Source organism: Naegleria lovaniensis (genome assembly GCF_003324165.1).
Source record: "Naegleria lovaniensis strain ATCC 30569 chromosome Unknown tig022, whole genome shotgun sequence".
NCBI lineage: Eukaryota > Heterolobosea > Eutetramitea > Acrasida > Naegleriidae > Naegleria > Naegleria lovaniensis.
In genome coordinates, this window is record NW_025407844.1 from 451,519 (window position 1) to 478,955 (window position 27,437).

General features: G+C 36.8%; 7 protein-coding genes across 7 annotated transcripts; 2 read left to right on the forward strand and 5 right to left on the reverse strand.

Annotated features, from left to right (window-relative positions):
* Position 1: 1 nt before the first annotated feature.
* On the reverse strand, positions 2–2,092 carry C9374_004945 (uncharacterized protein; the record flags this gene model as incomplete). The annotated part of the gene is made up of 1 exon (XM_044694640.1): positions 2–2,092. The coding sequence occupies one exon, from the start codon at positions 2,090–2,092 to the stop codon at positions 2–4; it is 2,091 nt and encodes a 696-aa protein (XP_044548657.1).
* A 236-nt stretch (positions 2,093–2,328) lies between these two features.
* On the reverse strand, positions 2,329–15,579 carry C9374_004946 (uncharacterized protein; the record flags this gene model as incomplete). Its single annotated transcript, XM_044694641.1, has 1 exon — positions 2,329–15,579. The coding sequence occupies one exon, from the start codon at positions 15,577–15,579 to the stop codon at positions 2,329–2,331; it is 13,251 nt and encodes a 4,416-aa protein (XP_044548658.1).
* Positions 15,580–15,822: 243 nt separating this feature from the next.
* Positions 15,823–16,320, forward strand: C9374_004947 (uncharacterized protein; the record flags this gene model as incomplete). The annotated part of the gene is made up of 1 exon (XM_044694642.1): positions 15,823–16,320. One exon carries the CDS (start codon positions 15,823–15,825, stop codon positions 16,318–16,320), a length of 498 nt encoding a protein of 165 aa, XP_044548659.1.
* A 119-nt stretch (positions 16,321–16,439) lies between these two features.
* Positions 16,440–17,732, reverse strand: C9374_004948 (uncharacterized protein; the record flags this gene model as incomplete). Its single annotated transcript, XM_044694643.1, has 1 exon — positions 16,440–17,732. One exon carries the CDS (start codon positions 17,730–17,732, stop codon positions 16,440–16,442), a length of 1,293 nt encoding a protein of 430 aa, XP_044548660.1.
* Positions 17,733–17,793: 61 nt separating this feature from the next.
* C9374_004949 (uncharacterized protein) lies at positions 17,794–20,098 on the forward strand (the record flags this gene model as incomplete). Its single annotated transcript, XM_044694644.1, has 6 exons — positions 17,794–17,895; positions 17,947–18,740; positions 18,787–19,135; positions 19,182–19,583; positions 19,625–19,756; positions 19,799–20,098. The coding sequence occupies 6 exons, from the start codon at positions 17,794–17,796 to the stop codon at positions 20,096–20,098; spliced, it is 2,079 nt and encodes a 692-aa protein (XP_044548661.1).
* A 20-nt stretch (positions 20,099–20,118) lies between these two features.
* Positions 20,119–22,059, reverse strand: C9374_004950 (uncharacterized protein; the record flags this gene model as incomplete). The annotated part of the gene is made up of 1 exon (XM_044694646.1): positions 20,119–22,059. The coding sequence occupies one exon, from the start codon at positions 22,057–22,059 to the stop codon at positions 20,119–20,121; it is 1,941 nt and encodes a 646-aa protein (XP_044548662.1).
* An 81-nt stretch (positions 22,060–22,140) lies between these two features.
* On the reverse strand, positions 22,141–27,271 carry C9374_004951 (uncharacterized protein; the record flags this gene model as incomplete). The annotated part of the gene is made up of 4 exons (XM_044694647.1): positions 22,141–22,311; positions 22,371–22,554; positions 22,612–22,722; positions 22,809–27,271. 4 exons carry the CDS (start codon positions 27,269–27,271, stop codon positions 22,141–22,143), a joined length of 4,929 nt encoding a protein of 1,642 aa, XP_044548663.1.
* Positions 27,272–27,437: the final 166 nt, after the last annotated feature.

Genomic DNA, 27,437 nt, shown 5'->3' on the forward strand with positions numbered 1-27,437 from the left:
GTTACATCAATAAACGGCTGATTGCCTTAAAATAGCGTCCGCAATGATATTCACATCGAGCAACTAAACGTTTCATTTCTTGCGTGGTCGAATCTGAACAAGCTCGTTCTAAATCTACATGACCAAAGTCCTTCAATGCCTCGTCATATTCTTTTTGTTTGAATTTCAGCACACCTCTGTTGTAATAAGCGTTATTAAGAACATTTACATCGTCTTGGTCAATGGTATTCTGATCCTTAAGTGGTTGTAAGGTTTCAATTATTCTTGAAAGATCGTTCGTGGCATTTGTCAGGTGGGTAGAAGCAGCAGCAGAATTTCCCTGCTGTTCTTGTTGTGACAAGTAATTGTATAAATTTAAATAAATATGATATCGGTGATGAAGTGGCTCAACAACATAAATTTCTCCGAATTTTTCTCCAATCTTGATCGCTTGGTTGAGGTGAGATAATGCCTTTTTCATGTTATTCCTTGAATCTACCTCTAGATTCAATAAAGCTGCACGGCACAGTGTTGGGATAATTAACGAAACTGTAAATTCTTTGGAATGACTTAACTCGAGAGAATTGGTAGCTGAATTTTTAGTGGACTCTTTTTCAATGTGAACTTTCTCAGAAGTACTACTTGTAGACCAGCTTGGACAAACTTGATTTAAAATAAATTCATAATCAATGATAGCACTGTACAAATCCTTCACACGTTCGAAACATTTGGCTCTACAAAATAGCGTCGTGATTTGTGTCTCGAATGAAACAAAATTCTGAATCTCCTGATCAAACGATGCGAATCTTGTAATTCCACTCGTCAAATAATATATTGCTTGTTCGTAATCTTGTCTAAATGTCATTTTGATTTTCCCAAGTTCAATGTATGGTAATATATCAGATCGATTGGATGCCATTGCTTGCTTGAAAGCTTCTTCAGCCTTATCAATGTTATCAAGTGATAAATAACAATTTCCTTTGAGTAATAAAATGGAAGACATTCTCTTTTTCAGAGATTTGATTTCTGATCGAGTGAGGAAAGGACCTTTTCCATCGTCACTTTCATGAGCATCATACGTTGATTTTAGCAAGGCGTAGCACTGATCACAAGTTTCTATTGATTTCTTGTAGTCTCCAGATCGATAGCAGCAATCGGCTTTTAAAATCAAAGCAGAGTAGTGCTGTGGATAAAATTTCAAAAACTTGTCAATATATTGAATGGCATCTATAACTTGGTTATTCATGCTCAAAGCACGGGCTAAGTTATAATAAATCTTGGAGAGTTCAATTTCGTTGGAAGAGAGCGCTTGTTCAGACATTCTTACTTTCTCAGATTGTTGCAAACATTCAATTGCTTTCTCAACATGATTGTTTTCAAGTTCAATAAATCCTAAATTATTTAACGAAGTGGAAAGCACTTTCTTAGCGTGCAGGTTTGATGGATCGTTTTTGAGAATTTCTTGACAAAGCTTGATGCATTCATTATAATTTTTCTCAGAGTCTTGATACTTTAAATTTTCAAAATAATAAACAGCCTTATTGTGATAAATATCAATTATATGTTGTTTCATATCTAGAGATAATGTAGGAAATGAATTTGCTATTTCAAGAGCCTTGTCCATATCCTTTAAAGCAAAAGCATGTTCTCCTTTCATCAAATAGGCTTTAGATCGTTGTAAATATGGTAAATATTCATTGGGATAGGTTTCAATGCATTCAGAATATATTTCTGTTGCTCGATACAGAATTTTCGATTCCAAACAATCATCTCCTTCCTTGAGCAATACCTCCATCGGCTGTTCTGAAATTTTCTTTTCTTTCGGAATCACATTAGATGCCAATGAGGAGGACGGGGATGGATTGGATGATTCCATCTCTTTAAATTTCTTCATCAAGTCTACTTCCATTTCTTCTTCGGGATTTTTAAAGTCTTTTAGAAAATTGTTTAATTTAATTTCTCGAACTTCATTGATGAAACTTTTAGAGAATAAATAATGACGTGGAATAGAAATTGCTCGTTGTTTTATAAGAGCGAATGATGGGGAGGTGTTTGTTGTTGAAATGACCCCACGAGCGCACACTCCAAACTCTTTGCATCCAAAAACACGCATTTTTTTGAATTAGCACCAATACACGAAAAAAAGAGCGTACACTCCATCCACCAAATCTCAGTATGCCACTCAATGGCATACTTACATCAACTCCCAACCACAACATCAATCAATCGAGAATGTACAAGATTAAGCCCCACCTTAGTTCATGGTAGAAGATGTAATAAATCACCAACTAATTTTTTTGAATTTGAATTTCCCAATAAACACATCAACCAACCAATAACATTTTACTACTAATATCTTGGTCCTGAAATTGCATTCTGTGCTTCAATAGCTGTCGTTGTAAAGTCAATGTCAATAGCTTTACAATTCACAATAGCATAGAGTAATTTTTCTTTCATAATTTCCTTCGTGCTGTAGGGAGGTATTTCAATCGAGAAGAAGCAAGTGTGTGAAAGTGGTAAAACACTATCCGGATTTGGTCGATCCAATTTCTGAATTTTCATTGGATTGGTGAATGCTTCACTTTCATTGTATGGCATTCGGCCACGTCCCCAAACAAACTTTAAGAAGAGAGAACGCTGTTCTGGAGAGAATGAATGTAAAATTTCCCAAAAGTATTTCACTTCCTTCGATTGGACAGTATATCCTTCATAAATTGTGTGTTGTTTCAATTTTTCAACATCCACATCAGGAATACCACAAATATTTCTTTCAATTTCATTCCAAGAAAATAGACTAAAGTATCTGTTGGTGAGCATATTGAATAGACCTTTTCGAATGGCATTCATTTGAGCAACAAATTCTCGTGTTAATCTAAAATCATACAATAAAGAGGCATATTGTTTTCGATTACGGTAAGTGAGGTCAATGGTGGATCCACCAGGAATTAGTTCCATCTCTTTTCCATCACTACCAATGGCTGTAAATGTTCTTCCATAATAGGTTTGTGCAAAACTTTCTTCCATGAGAGTGTAAAGATCCAAATCACTATTTTCATCCACATCTTCTATTTCTAAAATAGATTTCATGGCATTATAAATTTCTTCATCAAATGCTCTCAAATCATTCCATCCAATCTTTTCATTCACCAATACTTTCCAAATGAGAGATGGATAATCAAATGGTAACACATTCTTGGTGAGAATGCCAATACCCATTAACATTCCAACAAATTCATACCATTTGAGATGTTGATCGCTTGTACTCTTGGGATTTGGAACAAATTTATCACGATTATCTCCCTGTCCAGAAACCTTGTTAGGAGTTGGAATAAATAAATCCAATACTGGTGGTTCGAATGCAATTAATTCCTGACACATGTTTGAGAGAGATTCTCTGAATGGGCCACCATAATCATCAGCTGCTTCTCCTATCAAAGTAACCTTCCAAGATGCTTGTTTTCGACTCAAAATCTTTGGGTGCATGGATTTCACTTGATTAAATGCTTGAATGAAGAGAGAATTGAATGCATTTCGTTGCTTATCCGTTGGATGTAAATCAGATGCTAAATGTCTATTCAATTTCAAGTGAATAGGATCTACTGTAACATGAGATTTGGAAATGGTGTGTTGCCAAGCATCCATCTTGACTGAATAGAAAATTCTATTTCTTAAATATTGACTAATCATGTCAGTAATAGTTGTGGTTCTTCCATCATTCCTCTCAAATGCAGAAGAATTGGTAAAGTCCAACAAATTAATTACTCGTGATATTCTTCTATTAAACAATTTCAATAGCAAGAATCGATACCTTAATCGATTAAGTGGAACTCGTTCAAGAAGTGGCAAGTTGCTAAGTTCTTCTTTTCTTGGGTTCAATTGATTCCATTCCAACGATTGCCAACCATTACTATAATTCTCAATATATTCCACTAGTTGCTTATCAAATTCATTTGGATCAATATCATCTTCTTCCTTTGTAATAGTCGTTTTCATAACGGTTCGGATATCCTCCATCTCGTTTTGCACTTGAGAAATACGAGGACATGATTCAATGGATGAAGAAACACTAAACATGTATCCCCAATGAGAATCCATGTCTTTTTCATAGACAAGTCCGTACGGTAAAGCATTTGCTGGCATTTGATTTTTAGGAGGAAGAGGTCGTACCACTCTCAAGAAAATATGCATTCTGTCGTGATACTTGAATTCAGTCTCTGCACATTTTTCACACAAGTTAAAGTTTTCACAATTTTCGCACCAATATCTAATTCCTTTGATAGGGTTAACTCCACAATTGTCGCACTTGACTCCAGTGTGAACGTTTGATTTGAATTGACTTGTAGAGCGCCATCTTGGTGTGTATAATGATGGAATGAGTGCAGGCATGCAATCCACAGGACGTCTAATTTTAAGGAATAAGTGAAGTTCTGAGTGAACTCTTCCTTGTTTTGGAATACACTTATCACAGAGATCATATTCCTCGCATTCTACACAATGGTAACGCACTCCAACAATGTTATTTCTACAGTTGGAACATTTAACATCATGATCACCACCGGCACATGTAAAATCATAATAAACAGAATCCGTTCCATGAACGACAATGGTTTTGTCTTTCAATTCTTCTCCTCCAAATGAACCCACATCATCTGCACCAATTCTCTTGGTACTAAAGTTTAACCGATCACATTTGTGTGTTTTGCTATGTTTGTCAAAAGTAATATACAGTGTTTTAGCACCGGGAATTTTGATCTTGTCTGAATCATTGACAACTGTGTAGGGATGTTTGCTTTCCTTATAACAAATCTTTTTTCTCTTCTCTAAAATGGATTCAAATAAAGTCCATTCAGGAAATTCTTTTCCTCTACTTGATGTAAAAGTTTCCAAAAATTCTCTAATAATCGTTAATTGATCGATCCAAGAAACGTGTTCAAACCAATCCGATGGATTTACCTGTAAAAGTTGGTCCTCCTTAACGAGAGGATTTGTGGAACCAATTGGAACCACACTAGTGGAATAGTTCATACGAGTTTCTGGATCAAATTTGATGAGAAATTCAGTAGCTATTTGTGATTGGCACTTTGTACTGTCATTGGAATAATATTTAGCAAATGAAGTATTCGTACTAGAACGAGAATCATGCATGGAGAGTTGTTTAGCAACACTATGAGTACAACTTGTACATGCCAATGTTTCTCGATCGGCGTGTCTACCATAGAATTGTTCAATTTTACAGCTGTAAATGTGGTGCTTATCAATATTGGATAACAAATTTAGGGGTATGTTCGATAAAGTAGAAGATGCAGGAGGGAATATAGATTGACATAAATCGCTCACTAAATACTTTCGAATGTTAGTCATAAATTCAGCCATTGCATGGAAGTTTGGAAGTGAGTGTGGAGAAGATTCATTATATCTCAAATATTTTCTATACAATTCTTCAAGTTCAAGTCTGAATCTCTTCAACAAGGAAAGATGGGCAAAGGGTGGACCACTTTTTACCATAATATCTTTAACTCCAATCAATGACATTGGATCAATATGAGAATTGAAAATAATTGGATTCGAAAAGTCTAGTTGTGATAAAGTGTCTGAAACAATTCCCTTAAAAGGAGCAAATGGTGTCAATAAGTATCTCAACAAGACTGGTAAATATAATGCTGATGTATGATCCACTTTCTTGAGGGCCTTTCTAGAGATTGCTGCATATTTGAGAATTAATGAACAAAGTAACAGGTTGGATTGTTGATAGGCATCTTTTTGAGAAAGTTTGAATGTGTATGGAGATGCATAAAATGTAGTTCCATGTTCTCGAACAGTAGAACCAGTAAATTCAAAATAGAGCTGGGCTTGGCATTGTGATTCTGACTGATTGAAATATCCAGAATGATTTGTCGTGATGATAAAACATCTTTCTGAAATGGGAGCTCCTCCCTTAATTTGTAGTGCAATTTTCTTTCCAGCTCTATCAAAGTAAAATGTTAACATGTCCATATTTGTGGGTAACTCAAATTTCTCTCCCAATACAATACAAATAGAGGTTGCTCCATAAAATTGAATAAAATGTTGCTTATAGGGAGAGTTCTTTTGATACATGACATTCATGTCTTTCTTATAATCATATTTTCTATAGCTTTGCATACTATGAGTATGGCCATGGAGTTCACTCAACGCTTCTTCTTCAAGCTCAAGGAATATGTTTGAAAGCCCTCGATTGGTTGTCACTGTCATGTCTTTCCACGCCTCAAAGTTCTCCAGTGAGGGTAGAGTTTTGTTTGAAAACGTATAATTATTGTCATAATCTGCAGATTTTTCAAGTAAAATACTATTAGGTTGTGAAGAAACAAAGTTAAAGTCGTTGTCCAAGTGATGGTACGAATCGAGCATGACCAGTTTCATTGCCTTCATGAGTGATTTGTTGTTAGAAAATGTATTTGGAATATCCAACAACGCAACTTGTCGCTTACTGGCTGCCTTTTTCAAAGTTTTCAACAACACATTTCGAATATAAGTGGATGAAAGTGTCATGTAAAAATCAACACACTTCTTTGGAATGTCGTTAATGGAAGATCCTTTGAGCTCGTGCGGTGGTGTGTACACATTCTTAGATTCAACCAAATCGGTAACGACTAAACTTTTAGCTGAGGATTGTTCTTCAGCTACAGTAACATAGGGACCATAAGTAACCTTTCTAGAGACAACACCTAATTTTCCTCGTAGTTTTGAGAGACCTACTGTCTTCTTATTCTTGGACAAGTCAAAAGTAGAATCATTGTGATCTGATACAGGAACCACTCTTGGAGAAACAACTACCAAATCTCCTTCCCTCAAATTATTAGAATCACAAAAGTTATTCTCGTTGATTTTAACATCTGGATTTTGAAGAAGACCTTTGAGTAATCGCATTTTCATGTCTGCATTGTTAAATTCACTTCCAAGTAAAGGAATTCCATTACTGTCAAATAAAATTACATCATTGACGGATTTCTCATTTCGTTTTGCAATTTCATCTCGATCAGTGAGTGAACTAGCACTGAGAAGAGAGGGTGGAAGAGTGGAGGATGTGCTAGATAAAGAGGTTGTTGTTGTCGAAGGAGTATCTTCAACAACACCTCCCTCAATTAAAAAGTTTAGAGCTAAATTGATGTCATCACCTGCCATTTGAAGTGCTTTTAAGCAAAGTTTTTCATTAGTGAATCCCATAATTTTCAATTGTTCCACTAATTGCTGTCTGATGACTGGAATCACTGTTTGTGAACTTGAAGGTTGAAGAGTATGAACAATCTGTACTTGAGTTTGCATATTTCTTTGTAAAATACTTAGCGCTTGATTCAAAATAGAAACGTTGCTATCTTCGTGATTTGCAATACTGAGAGCTTTTCTAACATCCTCATCAGTGTAAATTCCATTTACAATAGATTTCAATTCTTTGAATCGAAGTTCAAAAAGGTCGCTTATGGAAAGCTGTTGAGAAGAGGATGATGCTCCAACATTTGTTGAATCCATCATCAAGTTTGATGCCTTTTCAATCACAGGTGGTACTTGATAACCCGAATACAATGGTAACAAAATGTTATGTGATCTTCCAAGATTGAATTGAAATGGTTTGGTCATTGTTAAATTCACTCGAATTTGAGAATTTTTGCCTTTCATTGCAATCACAGGATAAAAGGTAACCATATCTACATTATTAAAGGCAACACCAAGGTGCACTCCATTGCGAGTGAAGAAAATAGACTTGGTATCTCTAATGAAACCACATCCAATAATATCCTTATTGCTAGCAGAAGAGTATGAACTTTTAGCAACGGTACCTCCATTGTACAGCGATCCACTATCTGTGTGCCAACTATAAAAATTGGGAATTTGAGAGAACATCATCTTGTACGTAAACGATGCTGCAGAGGAAGGAGGTAAATAAGGTACAAAACCAATGGCTAATCCCTCACTGGCATCCAAAAGTTCAATCTCAAAGTAGTATCCGGGCCAATTGAAAGGTACACATTGATCCGTTCCAATTACAAAGTGTTTGGGAGAGTAAAGTTTCATTGCATTGAAGGTAATGAGTGGCATATCAAGTCCATTGTTCACAGAATAAGGAATATTTTCTTGCAAAATGGTGTTAGAAATTACAAAGCGGCTTGGACCTTTTTGTTGTATGGGTGTCGTTTGTGGAGATGAAGAATCTAATGCAGTTTGTTCGGAAACGTTGTTAGACTCCTTTGGACCTGATTGTTTAGTGACTGGCATTAATTTTTGAAGTCGTAGTATCACACTTTCCAATCGTTCCAATGTTAAAATTGGATCAGGAGAAGCATTACGAAGACTTTTGCAATTTGAGGTTCCATGAGTTTTAGCTGCAGCTTCTCCAGCACCACAATCACAATAAAAATCTCCAACCTCCAACGTTCCCAAGCGATGACCTCTGTGGCATGTTCTTGCACAGAATGCACAAACTGCTTGATTCGTGCTCATACTACATGTTTGACAACTGTAATAATATTGTTTGTGGAATTTCTTTCCAGTAAAAGTGAAACTGCAAGAATCAAGTTTTAAATCTCTGCCAAAGGACATGATCGATTTGCCTGAATCCGGGGTCGATATTTGGTAGGTTGTTGCTATTTCACCTAACTGTACTAATTTTTCTAAAATGTGTGAGACTTGATTATCTAATCCAAATAAACAATCAAAAACTGCATCTGAATGGCTTGTTTCATTGGATACGCTATCGAGCAGCCATCTCAATGTTCTTGACCAGAGATTGGAAATTAATATTTTGTCATCCACAGATATATCCCCATTATTTACATAATTTCCAAGTTCAGTAATAAATGAAAATAGAGCAGATATATGCTTTTTTTGCATGTGGAAGTTTTCCATTGGTTTGTTGGTCAGCACCTGTACATTCTCAGCAGACACAAAGTGTTCGCGATGGATGACGGTTTTGTCTAAAAGCTCAATTTTCACTAAATGATAGGTTTCTTCATTTTCTTTCACTTTGGCAAGCTCTTTTCTTCCATTCATTTCAACAGTGACTGTTTCTCCAATTTGTGGAATGCAATTGAAGCCATTCAAGATCGTTAATGTGGAGTAAAGCTGTTGTAAATCTTTAAATGTTATTTCTGTGTTAATTCCTCTTCCATTTTTAAGTTCAGTTAATATTTTTTCTGTAGCATGTAAAATTGAGTTTTCCATTAATGCAGTTAATAGGCCAGCAAAATATGGAAGAGACTGTTGATTGGACATGTCGGAGAATAGTTTTCTAATGAGATTGAAAATATCACGAGCCATTTTCAAACCAATTCTACCACTTCCATCGCCATCTGATGAATGTTGAACGGAAACATCACAACCAATCACTTGACGAATTTCGTAAGCTCCTAAAAATTCAAAGAGAATGGTCAGCAATTCTTTGAGACCTTCACTATATCCTGATTCGGGATCTATTTCACAATTGCTCATAATTAACTGGCCACATAAATTCAGCGCAAGCTCTTGAACCTTTGGATAGCTTTCAAGTCGTAATAGCGGTAACAATAATTGTTGGAATCGTTCATTGGAAAGACAAGACTGGGCTGATGGTGTGTTAGATAATGAAACCATCAATGACAACATTTCTTCCAACACTTCAGAGGACACAAAGGATGAATTCATGTCTCCAATCACACGTTTGAGATCCTTAAATAATAGATTGAATACTGTGTCTCTGAGTCCATTCAATTGTCTTTCAATTTCAGGATCCGATACGGTGTTTTCTTCGAGCATTTCTACACATCTTATGGATAAGAGTCTAAATATCTTCCAAGATTTCTTATTAATTTCTTTTTGTTCTTCTCGAACACCATGCTTTTTAAATTTATCACCTGGTAGAACAGTTTGACTAGGTGATGGCAACGTGTTATACATCAAGTATGATAACTTTTCAAGGAAATCAAAATGCATTATCCATTTGATATCATTTTGTTTGAATGATATCAAGCAAATATCTAAAATTTCTCGTAGCAAACCACTTTGAATAAGAGTCTTTAAAGAGTCCTCCTTTTCGTGTTGAGTGGATGTTTCGTGCAAGCACATATCTAAAGGCTCAAACAATTGTTTTAGGAATGATGAAAAACTAGTTTCTAAAATTTCCAAATACATTGGACCACTTCCTTCCACATTATTAAAGTAATGGAAGTTTGGAGAGTCCAATTTTTTCATAGATCTATTTTGTCGGACTGTCTTAATTCCATGTATAATTTCTGCCTTAATACTATTGAATTGGGTGCTCTGTAGTAATTCACTAAACATTTGCAAGGAAGTGGCTCGGTTTAAAGCTCTTTCGTTTCTCATTCTCATTAAATTTTGTATTCTTACAGGAATGATATCGCTTTGAATAAACTTGACAATTTGTGATGAGATATCCAACACAAAATCATCAGAAGGAAGGGAGAGAGGAGTTGTTTTCTCGCGCTTAAATTGGTTAACCACAAATTTGTGAGTCAATTGCTGTGAAAACAGTGATGCCTTTTCAAACTTGGAAGGCTGAACCTTTTTGAATAGGTGCATTTTGTTTTTCAACTCGTTACTTGTACTTGTCAAAAACTTCTCCATGTTTGACCTGGGAACAGCAGTGATAAATGCACTTTCGAGGCCAATAAGGAATTTGCACTTTTGAACAATAAAATCTTTCATATCTTTGTAGGAGAGTTGTTTTTGTTGTTTGGTTTTGACCATCCATTCTCTCAACGTTCTTCCAACCTTTCTCCACATGACTTTCAATTTCTCATAATCTCCATTTTTAAATTGAGCATCAAGAAGAGTCATTGATTTTTCAAATGCATCCTTGTCCATAGTTTCCATCATTGGAAATGGACTTTCCAATACAACATCTGCCATCTTTCGTGCAAGTACATCAAGTCCTGAATGTTTCAAAACAGCCGATACGACTGCACGTTCTGCTGCAAGTACATCTGGTACATGTTGCATCATTTGAATGAACGATTCCTTGTGGAGCACTCTCTGATACATGTACTGACAAAATACAACAGCACCAGAAGAGTTGGAAGTAGATTCAATCATCTCTAATAGGAATCTTTCAGAAATGTCGATAACAGTCTGATCATTGCTGTCTACACTTGACGCTTCAGTGGTGTTGGATTCAATTTCGTGATTATTTTCAATAATCGTGTTGTTGTTGTTGTTACTCAAATTCAATTTGGTTTGTTGATAGGAAATTGCAGTGTTTGAAAATTCCTCTGGTCTCAACAACAACAATCCATGGTTATTCTTGAGTTGGTATTCTATGTGGCGATCTTGATGAGAGGAGTCACTACCGTTTTGAATCGCACCACTTCCATTCTCAACCTTAATTCCATTACAAAATATTTTACTGTCCAACCATTCCACATACTTGTCTTCATCACTACTGTATGGATAAGTCGAGAATAGATAGGTACTACATCGGCCTCCAAGGTGTCCCAATAATTTAGAAAATTCATATAAAAACAATGGATTTTCTGAAGTTGAGTTATAACTTCTCACTGGAACGATCATACATCGCATACCCCATAAACTACCTTGTTTACCACCTTCACTCGCATTCAACGCAAAAGTACCAGATCTAAAACTGCAGGTCATACCATTACCCCAAGTCATGAGAGGATTGATTGGAATGGTTGTACCATGTCCTGAAAATTGGAGAGCCTGCACATTGGGTATTTTTTGTGAGGAATTAATTCGCAAGTGATCATCACTTCCCGAAGTGATACATCTTGGATCAAATTTGATACCCACATTGGTCACATTGTCATTGTTAAAAATAATATCTCTAAATTCTGAAACATTCCCATCATATGGATGTTCAGTTTCAACAATAGCCCATTCATTGATGAGAAATTGACCTGTCTCCCAATTGGTTTCCTTAATGTCTGCAAATTGACACAACAAATCAACCATTCTCAGTAAATTTACGACAGAAGGATATAAGAATTGTGTGAGCTTTTCAAGCTGAGATTCAATGATAGCATTTCCTGTTGCTGACTTTGAGTTGCTCAATGTACTTCCTTTCCATAAAAATTTTGCAAAGTTGAGTAGTAACGGAAAACAAAGCCATCCAGTTGCACCTTTTTGGAAAATGTCATGGCAAATATCTTTCAGTAACAATGTCTTGACACTGTTATAGGTCTCACTGTGTGTTTCTAAATCTGCCAACACTTCCTTAATCTCAGCAGACAAACTACACATTTCTGTTAGCATATTTTCTGATTGATTTAAAATTAATCGAGCGTATTCAAATAAAACTTTGCCAGCATTGGTTCCTAAAAGGGAATTGATCACACTTGCACTACTGGAAACAGAGCTCTTTGTAAATATTGAGTGTACGTAATGAAATAAGAAATTTTGCCACATCAATAGTAATTGCTTGATGAGGTTCGCTATGTTCTCAATATCTTCATGCATGTGTAAGTCCTTCGTTTTAACATCACGTGTAGGGGAGAATATTGATAATCGTACCATGATCTCTGCAAGCTTAAACTGTTCTTGCCTCTTAATAAACTCAATCATTTTCTCAGTAAATGGAATTACAACATTCACGTCTGTCATTCCTATTCCATTTGCAATCAACCTCTCAAAGAGTGTGAAATCGCTAACCATTCTTTCCAATAACTTTTTCAAAAATCTTCTTCTGAATGGCACGTCGTTGCTTGTGCTGAGAATAGGGCTTGAGGTTGATGCTCTAGATCCATTGGTCAACATTCCAATGGAATCTTCTAAAAATTGTCTCTGTTCCTCTAGTGTTGGATAAAATATCGAAAAACCAGTGACTAAAATATCTAAAATTTTGTCGGACAAATATTTGGTCAAATATTCTTGTGGATTTAAATTTGACAAAATGGTTTTGAATTTGGAACTCTTTTCCTGACTTGTTAGTTCTTGTTTAGTATTTGGAGCAGTGCTAATGACCACAAAGTCTTCGTTTTCTTCAATATTAAAATTAGTTGGAGTATCAAAAGCAGAATTGTCCTTATTGGAGCCCAATACGGATAGCATAAAGGGGTTTGATGTGGTATCTTTTTTCTGGTCTTGCGCCGTTTTCTGTTGATTTTTTGGTTGTTCCTTAATATTTGGATCTTTTGTTTTAGGAGCATGGCTTTGAGGAGTTTCTATAGTGTCCGTGTTTTCAACTTGAATGTCCTTTGGATCCATAAATTGACTCTCTGTCTCTCTCAAAAAAGTAGTAAAGTAACCTTTCATAGACTCTACAAAATTGGCATTTCCATAGCCGCTGGTAGACATTCTATGTTGAAGCAATTGGTTTACGTGCTCTCTTCCTTTTTTCCACAAGCTCAAGGCCTTAATATTCAAATGTAACACTCTGAAGAACGCAGCTGTACAATAATTCTTCAAAGAATTTAAATCATTTTGGTCTTCGTTGCTGCATGCTATATGAAGCATGTGGTCAATGAGATCAAGCAACGATGAAAATGTTCTAGGTGATCCAAGCTCAATGCCAAACTTGATATTGACGCTTAGTTTGTTTCTTAAATATTTCTCTCTATGATTCAAAACAGAATTAATGTTCTTGGTCTCTCCTAAATCAATTGCTAACTCTCCTTTAGAGTTTATGGAACTGAATGACTCTGTATATAAATAATGAAGGGCAAGCATATCAATTTGATTCAATAAAAATATGAAAAGTCTTTTTGCTGTCAAAAATGGCTTTTTCCAGTTGAAGTTCAAAGAAACTCCATTCTGTGTATGAGAAATCAACGAATAATTAGGATCATTCCAAATATGGTGTGGTAAAAGATTTGACGGAGCATTATCAGGTGATGTGGTATTGGTATGAGGTGTGTCTTTTTCAATTTGGTCCAAGTGAGCTTTGATTAAATATTGAAATTGTTGAAGTGGTTTCAGAGTTTCGGGTCTCATGACAAAACATCCTTCTTCTTCTGTTTCTGCTGTAAGAAATGGTTCGCTTGTAGATTCTGACAGAGATAATAAACATTTCAACACTTGCAAAATATCCAATAACGACCCATTACTTAGGGCCAACAAGAGTAATGAATGAATAGATTTGGTTCTTCTCTTCAAACCATTTTCTGGATCCAGTGAATATTCTACTAGATATTGCTTTACAGAATTTAGGGACTCGATATCTGATGCAACACTCTCAATTGGTAAGCATAAAGGATATGCATATTTTGTAATGATCTTGTAAATGGACTCTGATTTTGACTTCCTGAGCTTGGCAAACAATCCTCGTTTCAGATCACTTTTTTGCATAGCCTTAAATAAACTTTTCGTAAATGTTTCGTGGTCTTCTTTTTTTAGAGGTTGATATTGATGGTCTGCTACCTGAATCATTTCTGTAATATTCACTGGAGCATTAGATAAAACGTTAGTATTCGTTGCAGAGTTATTTTTGTCGTTTTGTGGATTTTCAAAAGTTATAGAAAGTGAATTTGCAGATCCTAATTGCTCGAAATGTACTTTAAGGGATTGAGCTGCATTCATCTTTGCCTGTTGGTATTCTTGAACTTTTTCTAATATTTTCAATCGTTTATAAAGTAATAAATGGTATGAAATAACGTTGGCAGAAAATCTGTCATCCTCATAAAAAGCCTCTAAATACAATTTTCGAATTGCATGTCTCAAAGATGAAATGACTGTGGATTGATTATTATTGCGAGAGGTGTCATCATGAGAAGTTTCGTCATTGAGTAGTAAATTAGCTCCAAATGAAGACGCGTCAACAGTTGAACCATGTCCAAAGTATGTGGAAAAAATATCAACTTCTTCAAATGTAGTTCTCGGAAGAGCGCTTTTGATGCAAAATAAATCCATTTTGATTAAATCATCAATTTTAACTGGATCATTATAAAATACATTCAACACTTCATCAAATGCTTTTGTTTCTTGTACTAAATCGCCATTATTTGCCGATCCTACTGAAACACTTCTATTTCTTCCAATAGTTGATGTGGATGGTTGTGATTGAAGTGGAATATTTTGTGTCGTAGTGGATGGTACATTTGGTGGAACATTGATCGCTGAATTTGCTCTATTTAAAGTGTTGGGTGGAAATTGTGGTGGTTGAGGCTGATTCATTCCTCCAGTCATTGTGGGACGAAGAGGTGTCGTAGTAGTATTTGATACCCACAATGGATTGGTAGTTGTGGTAAATGTACCACCACCGGCCGAAGGTGGATTTGACATGACCATCATGGGTGTCATTGATGACGATGGTGGAAATTGAGGAGGGCGATAGAATGGATTCATCATGACAACATTTGGCGGAACACCTGGTGGTGTCGTATAATAAGTATTTCCAGAATTCGGAATTGTTGTTGTGTTGTAATAGGGAGAATTAGTTGGTTGTGCCGATGGTATCATCATCATGGGTCTTCGATTAAAAGTACTACTAGAAGGCTGTCCAGATAAAATCATTGTATTCGGGGGTGGTATACCTCCTGTGGGTGGTTGTAGTACTGCTGTAGGTGCATTACTCACAACGGAAGAAGTGTTGGTCGGAGGTCTCGTCATCATCATGGGAGGATTCGTTATTGAGTTTGTGTTTGACACTCCCAAACTTGATGAATTATTACTGTTATACATTTTATAGTGCGATCAATCCGTGCAAAAGGATGATGTTGTCTTGATGTTTTGTCAAAGAGTGCGCGCAAGCACAAATACGAGAGACAACACACACTTGGCTTTGGAGATTGATCGAGACACACAATCCCGAAAATATTTTTGAATTGGAAATTGAATGGATATTTCTCAAGACTCAACTTCTTTCGACAGTAGGACCAAATTGTTTCTTGTGTGTACACACCAGAGTAGTGAAGGGAAAGAAAAATGTCTCAAACGAGAAATCTAGTATTCAAGAAAATTATTGTGGGATGCGACCACGCGGCTCTTGATTTGAAGAATTTGGTGGTACAATATTTGAAGAGCGTTTATGCCTCAAAATTAGAAGCTTTTGAGGATGCTGGTGTTCACACAGAAGATAGAGTGGATTATCCCGATATTGCTCATCAAGTATGCGAGAAAATTCAAAACAAAGAATATGATGGAGGAATCTTGTTGTGTGGTACCGGAATTGGAATTTCTATTGCAGCCAACAAACATGAAGGAATTAGAGCTGGACTTTGCCATGATGATTACTCAGCTGAAATGACAAGAAAACATAATAATGCAAATGTTTTGTGCTTCGGAGGAAGAACCACAGGCATTGAAATTGCAAAGAGAATGGTTGATATTTTCCTCACAACTGAATTTGAGGGAGGAAGACACGCCGACAGACTTGAAAAATTGAAACTCACTGCATGTGCTTCATCGTCATGCCAACAATAAATATGAGTGAACACATAGTGAGTGTTTATGAGTTAAATTTTACAAGATGCCACAAATCATCCATTCCGATTCGAGGGAACACAAAGAGGTAACCTACAACATGAACCATTTGGCTTCAATTACATCACAGGAGTGTCATGAAGCGCACAACACACAACAGCTTTTGCGTGTCCCTTGTACTCTTTGATATATTCTCCCTTCGCACAGTCCCACAATTTTGCAGTCAAGTCAGAGCTTGCTGTCACCAAATATGAAGAATCAGAGTTGTAGGTACAATCCCAGACCCATCTCTTGTGACCTGAGAGAGTCTTTTGAAGTCTGCATTGGTTTGTCAAGTCCCACAATCTCACAGTTGAGTCTGAACTACAAGTGGCTAGTTGAGTACAATTTGGAGCAATTTTACACTTGAGAATGTAATGATTGAAGTGTGCATTGAATTGGTTAATTAATCGAATGGCTCCATCCTCTGTTATAAAACAGGTCTGATCACTTGAAGAAATGTGGCGAGGTGTGTTAAGAATTGGTAATGTGCTTGATGAAGGTGTCATATCACCTTGATGTAATTGTGATCCAATAGTAGGAGTACCAGGAATGGCTGTTGAAAAATCTGACAATGATTTTGAAGGAGGAATTGGTTTGTTTGAAAGGGTCATAATATTTCGTTCGAGAGAAAATCCGTACGACTCCCAAATATTGCTCTCAGTTTCATCATAACATTTGTAATGATAGATATATACATTTCCTTTTTGATTGGCAACAGCAATGGTTCTACCATCTTGACTCACATCAACACTTCGGATTGGTGTTCCTTTGCAAACACAAATTTTGTAGGTACACTTGTCTGCTGTTAAATCCCAAATTCTGAGATAACCTTTCTGATCTCCAGCAATTAACTCTACTTGATTAGGATGTAAAACAACAGAGTTGACATGATTATTACTTGCTCTGATGCCTTTTGAGCTTTTCTTCTTACGTTGTTGCTGTTTTGATGAGCCACAAACAGAATATTCTCTTTGACAAGTGAAACTACGCAAGTCCCACACCCGGACCGTGCCATCTTCTCCTCCGCTGTACATCCATTTATCATCTTGTTGAAATCCAAGAGCAAGAATATTCGCTGTATGTCCTTCTAAATTGGCAAATAATGGTAGTTGTTGTTGCTGTTGCTGTGGTTGTTGAGTCCGACTTGATTTCATTCCTCTTCCACGAGGCTGGTCGTTGGTTGCTAATTGATAAATTCGGATATGATTATTGGCAGCAGCAGCCAAGAAGTTCTTGTTATGGGAAATACATAGAACGTTCACTTGTGGATCTTGAAAGGTGATGGTGTGAGAGCATACATTTGTTGTTGGCTCCCAAAGTCTGATGGTCTTGTCGTAGGCGGCCGTGCATAGAATGACTCCTTGTGGCATTTTTTGGGGTGGATTTTGTTGTAAAGAACAATTTGAAAAAATTGTCTCAATTGTTGCAGCGATGGAGCCTTCCTGTTTTACTAACGTAAAGGAGGCCTTAATATCTTCCGCTGAGGCTCTTCTTATTGATCATTCAAGTACTAAAACCGAGGAAGATGTAATTGTAAGTTGAATATTGGAAAGTGGTTGAATCCTAATTATGCTCTTCTAAAAGTCCAACAAAATTCATCAAAACAACAGTAAGAGAGAGGAGCTTGAGCAAAAGGCTAACTCAATCAGCGAGAAGATCAAAGGTCTAAAATTAATGTTGGATGAAACATGGAAGGAAATCACTTCTGTACAGTACGGGACAGCCGTTCATTTAGCCTCTCTGCAAAAGTGCTCTGAAAGCATTGAGGTGCAATTGAAGGAAGTTGAGAGAGCAGATCTTGAATACACGTCGTTGAAAACAAGGGTTGAAGAGTTGTCTGCTCAGTACGTCGAGTTAGGAGCACAATTTCAGGCCGAGGAGAAGAGAAAAGCTGAACTCGCCAGGCAACTCAAAGCAGCGGTACAAGCCAAAAACTCTGCTGAAAAGCAAGTTGAGTGCGCAACTCAAAAGCTCGGAGAGGTAGAAAAGAGTATATCCGAGAGCAACGGAAAACTGTTGGAGATGCAATCAGAGCTCAAACAAGAAGAACAGAACTTGGAGAATGTTGTTGGCCTTCTCAAGACCGTAGAAGAACGTTTAACCGTGATCAAGAACGATATTGTTCATGCAAATGAAAGAATTGAAGCAAAAAATTTACAGATTCAAGGATTGCAGGCCACACTCGAAACAGCGAAGGATGACAAGCACAATACTCAGAGAACGTTTGAGGTCAGATTGCGAAGTTGTTATGATGAGGTTCTTGAACAGATGGCGAAGGACGTTGAGGCTCAGTGTGTTACGATTGAGGAGGCCAAACTGAAGATTCAATCAACGATCGATGAAAACAAAAGGATGCAGGAAGCGAATAATAGTAACAAGTAAGTTGTTATTGTTATCTACCTACTTCGTACTACGTGTTAAAAGAGAAATTATTACTCAAATGCGAGGGCAACAAGAAAAGACGACCAAAGAACACGAAGCAATTCAAAAGCAAGTATCTTCCCTGAAATTTGAGGCAGAAGAGCTTAGAAAGTATAAATCATCTCTTGAGGACGAGTTGAAAAGTATCAAAAAGTCCGTAGAATCATCCAGGACCGAACTCGAGAAACGAAAATCAATTCATGAAGCAAATATTAGAAACGTTTCTACAATCGCTGAAGAGAGACAACGTGAACTCCATGAGAGGAAAACCAAAATTAATGAACTATCATCCAAGCTTACCGACATTCAACATTACCTTTCCTCGCTTGTTGATTGCAAAACGTCTTTAGAGGTATGTGACTTTGATTATTATTTACGTATCGCTAATATTATGACAGACAGAGATGGAACAACTCTTCAGTTCCAAGCAAGTCATAGATGCTGAAGTTCACCGATATTCCCACAGCAATGATGAATTGATTTGTAAAATAGAAAAGCAAAAGGAGGAGTTACAAGCTCTAGCACGGTCAAATAGAGAATCCCAAAATTTAGCAAGACGAATTGAAGAGCAAATCAAAGCAAGACAAGAGATAAAGGAAAAAAAGGCAGTTTATGAGGAAGAGAAAAGAAAACTTTCAAAGGAGCTGGAGAGCAAAAAAGAGGAAATAGAAAAACATGAAAAATCACTACTGAACGACAAATTGGTGCTGTTGAAAGAGGAAAGAGCGAGATTTGACGAAGAAAGTAGCGCCCGTAACAAGAAAATTGTAGTTGACTATGAGAGGGAGAGGAACAGAAAAGTAAGTTTTTAACGGACGCTCGTTGCTGAAAATGTTTTCAGAGCGATGTAATTCAAAACCTTAATGATTCCATCGTTTCACTTAAAACCAAGCCTGCTAGCCCAATAACACCAATCAAAAAGAAGAAGAAATCCATTGCTGAGCAGGCCGATGTCCTTGACGACCTTTCCATGGTAGGTCATTATTGTTAATTTCAATTTACAAGCAGTATTAAGTTCACTTTAAAAACAATGCAAAAGAAACCTAAATCTAGTTCTGCCAAGAAAATGACCAGCTTAACCCAAGAAGACCACACGGCCAAAACGTCGACTGATGTAAAAACGCCTTCACCCAAAAAACAAAAAGGTGAAAAGAAAAGAAAAGACCATAACGCAGAGGAATCTACTGGAAGAAAAAAACCAAAAGAGTCTCCCAAAATCTCGAAAACTCCGTCCACTGCAAAGAAAAAGTCGACCCCCGCTTCAAGTAGCAAACTGAACAATTCCCAATTGTCCATTTTCGATTTTAATGAATAGAACCAGCATTAAAATTATGTTTATAGCTTCCTCTTTTTTTTCCCAAAAATGTTTACGTCAGAATTGCTCGAGGACTTGGGCTCGTATTGCTTTCGTTTTGAGGAAGCATCTTCGTGAGTGTTTTGGTCTTTTTCTTCTGTTTCATACGATGATGGATTGCTGACACCTTCAGATATTGAAAACCTATCCTTCCATTTTGCAGAGTTACTTTTCAACTTTTGCATGGATCTCATTTCAAAGAAGATTTTAGCTTGCTTTCGCAATTCGGCCGTCAATTGCTGTTTTGACTTGACCTGTTCAAATTTGTCATAGAAACCAGAGTCCAATAGTGCCAATTTTGCGTTACATTTGTGCTCTGCAACGCTAATTAAAAACTCTTCAGATTCTGCTTGCGATTCATCAAAACTTTCATATTTTTCCATTTTCACACCTGTATCCTCTTCGATAGCTTTCACACGTTTCACTTCGAACTGAGAAATTAACGAAATACAAATACCCAGTCTTCCTGCTCTTGCTGTTCTTCCAACTCTGTGTACATATTTGTCTGTAGTATCAGGTAAATCGTAATTCACAACATATCCTACTGCAGGAATATCCAATCCTCTATTTGCTACGTCTGTACAAAACAAGAATTTGAGTTTTCTTTTCCTAAAGTATTTAAGGACAGCAAACCTTTCTTTTTGTGATTTAGAGGCATGAAGAGAATCACAACTGATGCCCATCAATCGACATGCTTGATTCAAAAGTTCACATTGGAAAATATCTGAAAAAAATACCATTGAAATAGTATTATCAGGTAGTGATGTCAAAAGATGCACAAGATAGGCATCTTTAACATGCTCCGGCATGAACAAGTAGTATTGTGACAAGTTATCAGCCAATTGAAAGAGTTTGCATGCATCATAAATATATAAAGATTCTTCTTTTTCTTCTTTCGTTTTACCACTTTGACTCATTGCCATCTTTGCCAATTTTTTCACTTGATTGTTCATGGTAGCAGAATATAACAGTGTCTGTCTTTTAGGATTCGACACACTTAAAATCTTATCAAGATCTAAGGAATAGTCCATTGAAAAAATTCTATCGGCTTCATCAAAAACCAAATATTTGATTTTCTTAAAATAGTTATCATTACTAAACGTTCGAATGGCATCTTCAATTCTTCCTGGTGTTCCAACAACAATATGAGGAGAGCTATCTAACATGTGAGCCTGTTTCAAGTAATCCATACCTCCCACAAGTAAAGCCACTCGTAATGGCAAATCTCCAGCCAGGATTTCAAAATGTTGTTTGATTTGAATGGCTAATTCTCTTGCTGGTGTAATGATAAGAGCATATATACCATACATATCTTTAGCTAAATTCTGAATGATTGGTAAAGCAAATGCTGCTGTTTTACCACTTCCTGTTTGGGACATTCCGATAACGTTCTTCCCAGCGAGTGTGGGTGGAATACATTTCTCTTGAATTACGGTTGGCATGTAGATATGAAGTTTAGCTAAATGTTCTTCTAACCAAGGAGCAATTCCTAAATCTGCGAAAGAAGGTCTACCCTCTTGTTTTTTGACAAGTGAGGAAGAAGAAGCCTTCCTCTTGGTGTGGAGGGTGGATGTTCCTTCTTCATCATCAAAATCTTCATCAAAATCATCATCACTATCGGAAATGTTGGGAATTGAAAGATCCTGATTGGTTGATGTTGTAATTTCATCATCAAAGAGTTGCGCATTAAAGTCTGTTTCATCAACTAGGAAGCTGGCTGGTTTGGATGAAGAAGGTTCCGAAGTTTTCTTCTTGGTTTCTTTTGGTGCTGTTGTAGTGGTTTTTGATGGAGCATGTTTCGTGCTGCTCTTCTTATCTGATGATGTTGATGGCACAACTTGCTGTGTTGTTACTGACTCACTCTCAATGACGGTCGATGTTTTTTGTTTCGCTTGTTGGAGCTTGCTGCGGAGAGCTTTCATTTTTTTTATGGCGAGTATTTTAGAAATTCAAACATTTTGCTGAATTTTGTGTTTTTTTTGCACTAGCCTTAAACTAACTATTTATTTGGTCACAATGGACTGCTGATGATGTTTCGCTGCCAGTAAATAGGTTTGACATTCTCCCTTTCCTTTAACTTCTATTTTCCTTTCTTCAAATTCCAAACCCATATCATACACACGTTCATATGTGGAACGACTGATGTGAATACGACCTGGTACTCCTGTCGATTCCTGGTTAATATAATAAGTGTACATGTCATTGAACTTACTCCGCATTAGAGAATACTTACCATTCTACTAGCGACGTTGATGGTGTCGCCCCAAATATCAAAAGTGAACTTTTTCTTTCCAATGACTCCTGCTACCACTCCACCTGTATTGATACCAATACGAATTTCAACTTGTGTTTCCATCTCAGAGCTTGCGTTAAATTCTCGAAGGACTCCAAAAGTGGCCATTGCAAATTGCAATACTCTAATAAAAGGTGTAATCACTAGTTGAATAATTTCATTGGATCATCATTGTACATACCTTTCTGGATGATCTGATGTTAAAGAACCACTAATACCTCCAACACAAAAGTACGCATCTCCAATCGTTTTAATCTTCTCTAATTGATAAGTATCGGTGAGAGAATCAAATCTACATGATTCATTGAGAATATAGGTACATTGTTATCGAATATAACTCGAGTTATTCACAAAACAAAATAAAAACTGAAAACTTACCCATTCACAATGGTATTTAGCATACCAACCAATTGGCTAGGATTCATAGATGAACTCATCTTGGTAAAACCAACCATATCGCTAAAGAAGCAAGTGATATCAGTGAATCGTTCTGCAATAAAGGTCTCTCCTGCTTTAAGACGTTCAGCAACAGCCTCTGGCAAGATATTCTTCAATAACATGTCTGATTTTGCTTTCTCTTCAGCGAGAACAACATTTTGTTTCTTCTCTGCTGTGATATCCTTAATAATCAAAGTGATCATTGGAATACCATTATCGAACATGACTGAGAAGATATTAATTTTCACTGGGAATTTGGTTTGGTTCTTTCTCAAACAAGTTGATTCAATAACTTCAGAATGTGTGACATCTAGTTGTGCCTTATTCATTTCTTTGATACTGTTTTGAATGAGATGTGATTGTTCCTTGTCGAATAATGTCACAACTGAAACACCAACAACGTCCGCTTTGGTGGCAAATCCAAACATCTTTTGTGTGGAAGAGTTGACAAATTCAATCGTTCCGTCTTGTGTACACAAAATGGCCCCATCTACGGATGCGTTCAACACTCCTTTCACGTTGGCATTATCTGAGTCTGCAGATTGAACTTGATTTTTCTTAGTCTTCTTTTCATTGGAGCTTCCAATGATACTGTAGAGAATATAATTTCGAAGTTGTTCACTACTATCAATGACATCACATGGAATGTAATTTAACATCATTCGCATGTTAATCAATTGTAATCTATGCTTTTCCAATTGATAGAGCATGCCATAGAAAACGACGATCATCAAAACAAAACATCCAATTCCAAACAAAATGGTAAGAATGACCGATGGTTGTGCAGAGTATTTCACAAAGAGGTCCATAAAGTCGATTATTTTCTCTCCTAAAATAGAACCAGTGAAGAAAACATCCATGTAGTTGTGGAACATGGAAGCAGTGTTAGATGTAAAGGCACTGTTTTGAGAATCAGCATCGAAAATGGATACCTTTTTCGAGTATTCAGTGAGCATTTCTTCCAAACCGGTGCAATAACGTTGTGTATACATTTCCACTGTGTTAGTTGCGTTATTACTGGCAGCTTGGGTGCAGTTTTTAATACCTGCTACCAAATCGTCAATTTCCTTATATTTACCAACAGAGGGAGGAAATTGTCCACCACCATAAATCAGAATATTCCATTCCTTAAATAAATAGCTCAAAAATGTTTTCACATCTGCTGAGGAATTTGTTAAATCTTCCTCTTTCAATAATGATGGTTCATTCACAAAAGAAGGCGGACTACCAAGAAATGAGAAATACTCTCCCACCTTGAAATTGGTACGGTGAACGTGTCTCATGACTGCTGTACCATGAATGATATTGTTCATCGTCAGAGAGACTCCTGTGTAATTAATGTTCGACTCTACTACCATCATGGCACCACTCAAAATACAGCACAGCAAAGTGAAAACACCCATAAACAAGAATATGTATCTTGGGGCTGAAAGTTGGGATTTGGGTAAATGTACTTTTACATCCTCATCATTCTTAATTCGCAAATCATGATAAACTTTTCCAATGATATTCTTTGAGAGTGCCGAGTTGAATAATTTGGAAACTTGTTTGGTACTGATCATCAATTTCAGCATGGCGCCAAGGAAGATGACAAATCCAACAATATACATCATAATGATCGTGAAATAAACAATGGCAAAGGACATGACAAAGGTTGCATGAAATTTTTCAGTGCTTGCCACAATGGATTCACAAAACGTTTCAAATGCATCTCGAGAATTTTTTCTATTTCTCCATAAATACATAAAGTTGAAATCTGTAATAGTTTGGTTGTAGTCCTCAATGTTCCATTCAATAAACTTATTGATACCTGTGAGTAGATAGTTAGACATTTCGATCATGGAACTATTCTTCACATAGGTTTCAGTAAAAACTAGCTCTTCTCCTTTTGAACTGTTTCTTGCTGTGGTGAAAGGAAAGAGAACAGACACAGAGTCGTTAACAAGCTTGGCATAGGCATCCGCATTGAGTTGGTTTTTCTGAGCTTGTTCAACGATGTCAGCCATGAATGACTTGTATGTTACTAGATGCTGTTTGTGTGAACTTGTAACAAGATCTACCACAAGTTTTTTGTCATTTCGAATTGTGAAGCCATTTTGATAATACTTGTTGAGGTTTTGAATAAATCTGAGCTCTCTCAGGATAGCAACCGAGACAGATGATCCTTTGCACATCTTATAAACATACTGTACGTCAGTACCAGTTTTAACAGTTCCAAAGAGCGAGACTGCCACACAGGTCAGAAGTACAAAAAAGGAGAATAAAAGGAATATTACCAAGAAAACATAATATCCCTTGCTGTTTTCTAAATATCTGAGAGAATTCTTCAAAACAGCATCCTTTTTGGAATAGTCCTTTGTTTCAACTCCATTGAATTCTTCATTGAGATCTCCCTCAAAGCTGGATATTTGTTGTTCGAATCGCTGGCTCACAACAGAAATTCTTCTGTTGACCATGTACTTATTGTGGGCTGTAGGAGATACAAAATTGTATTTAGACCCCTCTTCTTCCAGTTCATTGGCTTCTGCGAATAGTGTTTGAGCTGTCTCCTTGTCAAAGCGAAATGTTTCCAAAAAATTGGCATACTTTCTGATAATGTTCTTTTCGTTACGATATTTACGCATGAGATTATGGTATGTGTCTTCAATGTGGCTATTTAAATCAGCACATCTTCTATTGATGTACTCCAATTTGACGTCGTTGGGGATGTCACACAATAATTCCTTCCAAAAGTGAATATGAAGTGTTCTCAATTCATCTTCAAATCGTTCCAAGCTATCCAATACATGCTTACTTTCAGTCATACATTTCAGAGCGCTGGATGAAGAAGTTTCATCCAATTCAACTTCTCTTGATCTTTCATGTACTTGAAATCGTGCAAACACATTATTCGACATTTTCATACATCTTCTAAACATATACATGGCAAAGGAATGAGAGTTACCGTCTTGCCAAGTATATGCAATAATGAGAGCACTCATCAACAACAAGGATGTATGTTGTTGAGCTTGATTCTTATTGGCACCAATCACTTTGGCTAATGAGAGTACGACATCTTCAGAGTCCGAAGCCTTCTTTGGTCTAATGATTGAGAAGTGTAAATACATGATTAACCATCGTTTCTTCTTTTCAAAGATTTGCAACACTTGTGAGAGATTTTCCTTATTTTCGGTCACAATTTTGTGAACTTGTCTGTGGACGACTGTTAGAAAAATTTGCATCCCTACAAAACCAATAAGGAAACCAAAGAGAATGAGCCCAAGAGTCATAGCCATCAAATACAAGCCAAGGTTATTGGAATTTTGAGTGTTCACAAAAACAGTGATTATAGCTCCAATAGATGCACCAATTTTGGCACAACTGGCACCAAAGAATATGGAATTAATGGCTTTTCGGAAATAGGGTAAATTGTTTACAAAGAGTAAAGGCCAAATAACTGAAATCAGGACATGAGCAATGGCACGAATATGAGGCATGTGGTTGGGTATTAAGAAGACAGTCATAATTTCAACGCAATTCAATACCAACAACACCATGATGGCGTAATTATTCATGCTCGTAAATAAGGATTTGTTCAAGGGATGGCTATTTCTATAGATCATGGCTGACAATGCCACACACGGAATGAGAATGATAAATGCAATCAATGAAAATGCGAGAAATATGACGTTGGGTGATTCGTAACAAGCTTTTCCATCATAACGAGAGAGCTCAATGCTTGAGTTACCTTCATTACCCACGGTTACGGTACTGCAATCCACCAAGCTCGTCAAAATAAACGTCATGGTGCCACAAGCAATCAAAATTACAAAGTTGAAGAATCGTGTCGCCTGTAAGAACCAATCTGAAAATCTTCTCGTATTAATAATTCTCTTATAGGTGGTGAACAATAGTGCGATATAGAGTAACAGAGAGGCACACACAATGAAAACCAAAGCAATCATCCCTTCATAGGGAACTAAATTCAATGAGAGAGTTAGGGGATAGTTGGCAACTGTGAATATCCATTCTCCATACTCTCCAAATTTCATTCCACCCAGTGTTGGGATGAATATACTCACCCACATGGCATGAATGTTGAAAAGAAAGGACAATATCCAAAACATGATTGAGGACTGTTTTGAACTCGATTGTAATGCTACAATAAGGGCAAACAATTGTGTCTGGAGTCTGTTCATAACAGCAAAGGCTGAAAGAGTGGAGGAACTTGTTGCTGATGCTCCATCTGTGAGAGAGGTACCAGTGAGAGCTGAGTGAACTGCTGTTTGACCTCCACCAACCACACTGTTTGCACCCTCGACAATATCCTCTCTCATGGCTGCCATATTGTTGAATGAAAAAGTGGCATGATGTTCTATACTGGTTGCACCTTGCGGCGATGATGGAATTTCGCTACTGGACATGTATTGGGAATACCTCTATTTGGAGTGAATGGATTGTCTGATTGAATAATGTGATGAACAATTTGGTTGGTTATATAAAGAGCTAGAGAGTGGTTCTAACAGGTTGTTTTGTTTTCGGTTGGCCTTATTGTTTTTTTGAAATTGTATATTCGTAGAGGGTTAGTGG